We start from the raw sequence: 9,139 nt of genomic DNA, 5'->3' as shown, positions 1-9,139 counted from the left end.
CATCTCTCACAGACTTTGTATAGCTCTACTTTGTTCCTCACTTCTTCCACTAATATAGCACCAGGCTTTTTCCTGTCCCCCCCCACCCCATGATCTCACTTCTTTTAGTGTGAGTGCCTTTCTGTTGTAGCTCATGTGACACATCCTTCCTGTAGCTCATTACCTATTTGGCTGGCTGCTTTCAAATACATTTGAAATGCTGGCTGACTTTCTGTGCTATGCCTTTATGAGGAAGAAGCATGGAAGGTGAAGGTGGATTAAAGCCACATTTGCACCCTTGGGATTCTGGGCTGCTAGTATGGTCCCAAGTGTAAATTAGAGCTGCAAAGCACTGATGTAATTTATAGCCACCATCTATGGGCTGCTCTGTAGCCTGAAGCAGCCAAGAATCTCCTTGGCTGCTCAGTGCTCCAGCTTCCACTTGCTGTAGCATGGCTTGGGAGGGGCCAGCACAGGGATGGAGTGGCATACAGGTGGCCAGAATCCCACCCCTTACCTTTTTATATTCCTTCAACCTTTGTTATTTAATGCTGACTTTATTACTTAACTTGCAAAGTATTATATTATGCAGTTTGAAATTTCATTATATTTTATGTATTTAGATTGGTAACACACATGGAGAGATTATTTGTCTCTGCTTCTCTTTTGTGCATGTTGCTCGTGAAAAAGAAAAAGAATTTCAGCAAACTCTGCATTTTTTTCATCCTTGAACCCCCTACCCCCATGAAGTATAAACTGAAGAGCTCCAAGATTTAGTCACAAATTAGACTGAAGCAGCCTGGATTGTTTCTTAATGCTTTACATATACATATTCAATATACAAAAAAAACACACACACTTCTCGTACATTTATTTTTAATTACATTTTTTTACATGTCTGACTGTATAACTTCATTACATTACCCGTATTCAATATTGCTTTAATACAGTCTAATTGCAGAAGATTATAGATGAAGAAATGAAAAAGTTTGGTTGTCATAGAAAAAACACCAATATTTTAAAATTTATTCTGAAATACAAGATGAACAATTATTGAAATTGAGAATTGATAAAGACACGTTAACATGTTAAACATCCAAATACTGACATTAAAAAGGTTTTTGCAATTAATTGCACAATAAGAAAATCACAGTTATTACTGCCTGAGCAAGTTAACTAACAGTCAGAATCAACTTACTAGAACAAGGCTTATTTTAAGTTTGATTAGAAATAGTTTATTTAATTAAATAGTCACAAAATCTAAGTCAAGAAAAAAGGCAGCTAGTGTAGAATATCTCAGACACATTATACCTTTTACAGGATCAACAAATATGTTAAAAAAATCACATACTTTGGGGGCAAAAAAGATTCCTCTGCAGAGGATCCCCTGTAAACAAAGCTGACCAGGATAGCACACATTATCATCTTCATGGCACAAACTGGAGTGAAAGCTAAACTTAAACAAAAGGAAAAATTCTATATTTTTAGTCACACCATAAACGCCAGTATTTCTGAACAAAAGCCTTTTGACCCAATTCCATTCTCAGTTTAGCTGGCTATCATATCTTTCCTCCGACTAGAAAATGAGTACACAATCTCTACCAATGCAATTACCAACACCCTTTGAGCGTGTGCCTAAAGGGAGCTGCAGCAAATTATCTTCTCCCTATGTAAGCCAAACTCACTACCCTTCTATAATGCACCTCATCTCCATAAGTCTGGAAAGCATGATGGTTCAATACAGTAGTACAAAGCAGTGCTGCTGTACCAGTGGAGAGCTACTTGATTCTTCTCTTAAATATTTTTATATTCCTCAAACAATACCAAGTTTGTACTAAAAATGAAATTCTAACAAAGTCATTAATTCTTTCCATTCTGTATTCATTAAAACAATGTCACACATGCATAGTAAAAGATCATAATTTTTGGTATTTTACAGTCACATTCATGACCTGAAAACATTTGCCACCAGACTTCTACAAACTATGATTTCCATGTATTATACTCCTATTATGTCTTCTGCTAACAATTATCTCACCCTATCTGAATAAAACTTAATATAATTTTACCAACAGTGTAATAATAAGGTGCATACTTAGTATGCAAATCAAAATTTAAGGACAAACCATTAACAATAATAATGCTGATCAAAAACAAGATTAAATGCAAGCTCATTTGCAAAAATTTACATAAACATTATACATACAAACATTTAATGAATGCAATACTGAAAAACACTTCACAGTTTAATGAATGTCAAATAGATTAGTGGAATTTTGTTTCCAGCTCAAAACTCTGTATCAGTTGCATGAGTTTTAATATCCACTGTGCTCAATGGATTTATTCCAGCATCTGTAGCACATAAAGAATACCAAGATTATCAATGGTCACGTACACTTTGAAACTAGGGGACACATATATTGACTTGAGGTTTGTTCCATTTGTGTAGAATGTTTGTAAGGATTCTCCAGTAGTTACATTCCACCACTATAAAAAGAGAAACATTTTAAATTAGTAGGAATAGAATATAAGAAGTTATAAAAATAGGTTTAGCATGGTGGGCCTAGTTGCCTGTCAAGTTTTCTTCCTTCATTCTGCATTTGAGGAAAGAGTCAACAATCTTACATAAAACAAGGGGTTCAGAGAGGGACAAAAATTGTTAGAAGCCTGAAAGATGTTCAGATTAGAAGATATTGAAGAGACTGGGGCTGTTTAATTTAGAGGAGACATGATAAAGGCATATATAAAATAAATGGAAGAAAGAAGATTAAGTCAGATACCCCTGTTACACCTCTCTTAGTATAGGAGCAAATTAAACTGAGAAATAACATTCAAAACTGAGGAGATATATTTTTATATAACATAATTACTGTGAAAAGATATCATTAAGGCCAAAAGCTTAGTTGGGGGTCACAAAAGGATTAAACATTTTAAAAGATAATGAGATCATTATCCAATTACATTAGCAGAATAGAAAATTTGTTTAAAAGTATATAAATTCAAGTTTTCCAGGGCATAAATTAACCACTAAATACTAGGAATCAAGAAGAACTTTCCCATGGGAAGTTTACTCCATAATTATCCACAAACAAGTTTCTTGCATTAGCCAGTGTCAGAGACAGAACACTGGATTACATGGATCAAGGGTCTGGTCCAACATGGCAATTCCTAGGGTGCAGTTCTATGTTTCAATACTACATTAAAATAATTTTTTCCACTCCCTCCCCTGCCCTTGCCCTCCAACATCTGCTGCCAACCCTAATATGTAGCTGATTCTGGAATTCTTAGCAAAATCAAAAGGCCCAACATAATTTTCATTAATGACTTGGATAATGGAGTAGGAGAGCATGCTTATAAAATGTGCAGATGTTATCAAGCTGGGAGGGGTTGCAAGCACTTTGGAGGACAGGTTTAAAATTCAAAATGACCTTCACAAATTGGAGACTTGGCCTGAATTCAAGATGATAAAATTCAATAAAGACAAGTGCAAAGTAATTCACTTAGGAAGGAACAATCAAATGCACAACTACAAAATGGGGAATAACTTTTTAGATGGTAGTACTGCAGAAAAGGATCTGGGAGGTTATTGTGGACTACAAATTGAATCTGAGTCATCAATGATGCAGCTGCAAAAAAGGCTAATATGATTCTGGGGTGTGTTAACAGGAATGCTGTATGTAAGACACAGGAGGTAATTGTCCAGCTCTACATGACACTCGTGAGGCCCCAGGTGGAGTACTGGATCCAATTCTGGGCACCACAATTTAGGAAAGATGCTCTCTTCTATGCTCTTTCCAATTTGTCCGCAAAAAAAATGATAAAAGGTCTAGAAAACCTGACCTATGAGGAAAGGTTAAAATAAACTGGGCATGTTTAGTCTTGAGAAAAGAAGACTGATAACAGTCTTCCAATATATTAAGGGCTGTTATAAAGAGGATGGTGATCAGCTGTTCTCCATGTCCACTGAAGGCAGGACAAAGTAGTAATGGGCTTAATCTGCAGCAAGGTAGATTTTAGATTAGATATTAGGAAAAACTTTCTAACTATAAGGGTACTTAAGCTCTGGAGTAGGTTTCCGAGGGAGGTCATGAGTCCCCATCACTGGAAGCTTTTAAAAACAAGTTGGACAAAACATCTGTCAGGAATGGTTTAGGTTCACTTGACCCTGCCACAGTGCAGGCGGCTGGACTTGACTTCTCAAGGTCCCTTCTAGCCCTACAGTCCTATGGTTCTATGATATCCCATCATTTTCCACACATGGAACTCATACTAAAATCTTTGGAAGTTGTGTGTAAAAAAACAGATAATAGGATACAGCTCAATGAATCTAACCACAATAGTTACTGTAAATCTCTAAAGGATTAAACAAACGTAGCCATTAGAAGTTCCTCCACCAATGACAAATTTCAATTTCCTGTTTTAACTTGCATCCTTTCGGAGGATTTTTACAGTATGTTTTCCAAAGTACAGTGTCACATTATTATTATAGCTTGTAGGAGACCTAGTTAGAGACCAGGACCACATATCATCACCAACTCCTTTTAAACTCTTATGTATTTATGAAAAAAAAGTGAACACCCCAGTATTTGATGTTCAAATCTTACAAAATAAGGGTCCACTCCTGCAAGATGCAGAGCACACAACTCTTTCTGAAGTTTACGTTTTGGAAGCACTGAACACCCAAGATTGAGGAGATCTGAGGGTGTTCAGCAATGATCATGCCCTTAATATAAGAACATTTGTTAGCAGGGGTATTTTGCTAACATCAGTTTCTACTCTTAATCATAGTCATTTAAGATTTGTCACTTCTTGTGTTGTTTTTATTTTCTTCTTCTAAGTAAAAAGAAACTCTATTGATTAGCCTATTAAATAGTTCTGTTACCAAGACGTTTGTTTTACCATGCTAGATACAACATCAGAGAGATTTAGAAATGCTCATGAATCCATTGATCAGCATAACTGATTATTCAATTCCATTTTCTCTGGCATTGCAAATACAGTGATTTATAGATCATAACTGGGTCAACATTTAAGATATATAGGAAAGCTTCCCACCAATGCTATATTCAAATAACTCAAAAGACACAATCGATTTTACTCAATTTTTTTTTTTTAAACCTTTGGACAGAAACCAAGCATGAAAAAATGTCATCCCCAAAAGAAATTTGAGAAAGTTGTAAGCAATTAGAAATGGGGGCTGTGGGAGGGAAACAGTTTTTAAAACTAAAATACCGAATATGACCAGGACACCAAAGGTGTCACCTTCCATTCCTGTACTTTAAATTAAAGCAGTATTTTGTGGGGCTTACCTTAAGATATCCTCCACATGACACAAGCATATTACTCTCAGGAGAAAAACAGAGGTCTGTTACCCAGCCACCATGTGTTGATTCTCCTTCATCTACAGTAACAGGGGAGCAGAGATGAAGTAATTCACCTCTTGAGACATCCCAAATCTAAGAGAGACATAATTAATAATATATACAAACTATTAATGGCGTTAAATAAAAAGGAGTATTGCTGCAAGGATGACAGGATTTATTTTTTTCTCTTTTTAGCACTAGAGAAATCTAACCTTTACTTCAAACATTATATTTGGTTGCAAAGTGAGCGGGCAATTCAGATAATAACTCTTAATCTTGTATCTTTATGGTATACGGAGGGTTTAATTCACAACTGACTCGCGGGAGACTAATTAGTAAAGAATGCCAGCCATCTATAGAGCACCATAATCATCACCACTAGACCACCATAAAAAAACCACAAAGTCAACATGACAAATATATTTTCTGCTTCCAGGAAGTGAGGAATGGGCATAAAGTCACCTTACATTACATTTTCTTCTTTTTTGTGTGCAAATCAAACTTAAAACAAAATACTCACAAGGAACCCCAAAAAAGGGAATCCTTTCCAATCAATCCATGAGTATATTTGTAAACCAGGAGTCCTCAAAATGGACAATCCAGAGTCCCACCACACAAGGAACATCAATGATAAAAAAGAGTGCAAAAACAGGTGATCCAATCCAGAGGGACACATGAACATCTATTCTGAATGATCTTTTATTGTATTTTTGTAGTCTTTACCCTCTATTCAGTCTAATCTTTTAGATATTTTTCTAAAGCCTATAGTTTCTAGATGACTTTCAGCTCAGTTGTGCACCCACTACAAAAAAATGCTGCCACCTTGATGGCAAAGGATCTACTATTTATTCCTGACCTGCAATATTCCCTAAATGGCATAGGGAAATTAGATAGGTAGAATATAATTACCCAAATTCATATCTGGCAAGTACACTGGGCTAAGCACCCCTAGAGTAGTTTTGACTCAATGTATTACTAAAATATCTCCAAATGTACCCTTATTTCTCCATTGTCGTCTCCAGTGGCCAAGAATTTGTTATCGAAGGAGAAAGTGCAGCACCGCACGCAGCCTTTGTGACCATTAAGCTCATGAAGAACAGATGAACTTTCAAAGCTCCATATCTAAAAATGAAACGTTTAAGAAAAAAAGGAAAGATAAGTCATACTTCATGGAAAATTTACACAATTTTATCTGTCCACTCCAACCAGAAACACGTGTTAACATAGGGATTAAAAATACTCAAAGTACATAAATCCCAGATTAATTAAATGTGAGAGGCACATATTGGTTAGGTATTATTTGAAAAAGTGTGCACAATTATTTTATTATTACACATTTTAAGCTCAGGACCTGTCAGACAGAAAGTTCATGAAGTTATTAAGGAAAAGGAACTTCATGAATCAATACAAAGGTATTTTATAAGATCAAAAAATACACCGGAAGCACACTCTGGAATGTAATACAATGGAACATGTATTAAGCTGCCCACTCACAGGGCTGACAAAAAGTAATCTCAAAGGAGGTGGTCTTTTAATAAAGATGTCTATATATTTTCTTTGAAACTTGAAGGGAACCTTAAATGATCTATTTATTTGTAAAATAATACTTAAAAATAAGTTCCATTTCTCAAAATATTTAGAAATTTTGAAATGTGGCTTTTTTCTGAACAGGAATCAAACCGGAAAATTTTGACACTCTTTGGAAGTAAAATTCTGAAAAGTAATAATTTTGAATCATTAAGAACATTTAGTTTAGACAATATAATATAAAAATATATTATACACAATTTTTAAAAATTCTAAACAAAAAGTAATTTTAAAATGAAAAATCAAAACATTTAGACATGTTGGAACTTGTTTTTCGGGTTTTCTTCCAAAACAAAATTGGAGCAAAACAGACTTGATTTCACAAAGTGTTTTGATATTGAAGGAAATGCATATTCTGATGAAATACAATTTTTATAAAAATATTTGAATTACAAGTACTACACAAAATAATTTTGATGTCTAAAAGCAGACTTGCAGACAATAAGGATCTGATTGCTAATTAACACTTGGACATACAAGGGGCAAAATACAAAGTAGGACAACAATTTTCAAAAACAGAAGCCTAAACCGAGATTCACAAATCCATTTTTAGGAACATACTTGATTTGATGTCAATGAGGGTTGCTGGGTGTTCAGTACTTTCGAAAATGGAATGGACATGAGCAACACATCTCTAAGAACAACAGTTATGAAAGGTAGGTAACCGTTTTTACTTTGAGTTCTTGCTCATGTTGATTCCATTCTAGGTGACTCACAAGCAATATCCCTGGAGCTGGGCTCAGAGTTCACAGGCATGCAGCTTGTAATACCGATCTACTGAAGCCAGCATTGTCTCGGGCTTGCTCTGTAAGTGCATAGTGAGATGTGAACGTATGTACAGACAACCAGGTGGCGGCCCTACAGATATCTAAGCTTGGCACGTGGGCCAGGAAGGCTGCCGACGAGGCTTGTATTCTGGTTGAGTGGGCGGTTACAATCGCCAGTGGAAGCACCTTTGCCTCGTCATAGCAGAATCGGATGCAGGCTGTGATTCAAGAAGAAATTCTCTGTGTGGACACTGGACGACTTTTCAACCTACCTGCCACAGTGATGAACAACTGCGTCGACTTGCATAATGGCTTGGTCCTCTTGATGTAGAAGGCTAGCGCTCTCCTGACATCCAGGGAGGGCAACTTACGTTCCTCCTCAGACTTATGAGACTTTGGGCAGAAGACAGGCAAGAATATGTCCTGGCTTGTGTGAAATTGCGAAACCACCTTGGGCAGGAAAGTCAGATGTGGCTGCAACTAGACTTTGTCCTTGAACACTGTACAGGGCAGCCCTGATGTAAGTGCCCTAATCTCGGAGACCCTTCAGGCAGAAGTTATTGTCACTAGGAATGACACCTTCTAGGAGAGCAGAAGGGAACAGGATGCCAACAGCTCGAGGGAGCTTTCACAAGCCGTGCGAGCACCAGATTCAGGTCCCACAGAGGGACTGGGTCCAGGACTCGAGGGTAGAGTTGATTATGACCTTTTAAGAACCGGACCATCATGCTATGAGCCAAGACTGATCTGCCCTGGAACAAAAGGCGAAAGGCTGATATAGCAGCCAAGTGGACCTTAACTGATAAAAGGGACAAACCTTGGAGCTTGAGATGCATAAGGTAGTCCAGCATCAGCTGCAGCGAGGCCTGCTCAGGCCTAACGTCTTGGGCTGAGGCCCAGCACATGAATTGTTTCCAGGTGGCCAGGTAGGTCTCTCTAGTGGAGGGCTTTCTACTCCCTAGTAGGACCTACTGGACTCAGGCCAAACATTCCCAATCCTCAGTAGTTAACTACGGAGCATAGGGATGGAGATGGTTGAGGAAAAGATGGGGCAGATCCGGGGAGGTGACTGGGGCATCGCTCTCGAGCACACCCTCAAAATGCCTGCTTCTGGCTCCATCATGTTCCACCCAGCCAGGTTGTGCAGGTGAGCAGGAAGAGAAGGGCAGTGGTAACTGAACCCATTTGTCTCTTCTCCTTGTAGATCCCTGCCGAGGCTGCTAAGGCCTTGGCAGTGGGGGCAGTTGGAATGGCTGCCTCGCAGACTGAGGCATATGCATCTCCTGGGAGTGGAGGGTGGCCCAAGCTCTTGTATGGACGACTGCATCTCCTGGGACAGGCCGGAGGTCTGAAGCCACAAGCTGTGCCACATGCCCCACCAAGGCAACCACCCTGGCCACTAAATCGGACTCATCCTAGGCCATCTGGATGGAGCACTGAGCT

The 9,139-nt window shown here is 38.0% G+C and overlaps 1 protein-coding gene across 2 annotated transcripts in view; it reads right to left on the bottom strand.

The window, feature by feature from the left end:
* Positions 1–838: 838 nt before the first annotated feature.
* APAF1 (apoptotic peptidase activating factor 1) overlaps positions 839–9,139 on the bottom strand; it is a 79,431-nt gene continuing 71,130 nt past the window's right edge. For both annotated transcript variants that reach the window (XM_054028718.1, XM_054028711.1), the window contains exons 26-28: positions 6,339–6,464; positions 5,289–5,435; positions 839–2,466 (exon numbers count right to left, since the gene is read on the bottom strand). In XM_054028718.1, the coding sequence (XP_053884693.1) occupies positions 2,320–2,466; positions 5,289–5,435; positions 6,339–6,464 (420 nt within the window). In that variant the 3' untranslated portion in view covers positions 839–2,319. The remainder of the gene's footprint in view (positions 2,467–5,288; positions 5,436–6,338; positions 6,465–9,139) is intronic.

This window comes from Malaclemys terrapin, chromosome 1, assembly GCF_027887155.1.
Source record: "Malaclemys terrapin pileata isolate rMalTer1 chromosome 1, rMalTer1.hap1, whole genome shotgun sequence".
NCBI classification, from domain to species: Eukaryota; Metazoa; Chordata; order Testudines; family Emydidae; genus Malaclemys; species Malaclemys terrapin.
This window is presented reverse-complemented; position numbering and strand designations above follow the sequence as displayed.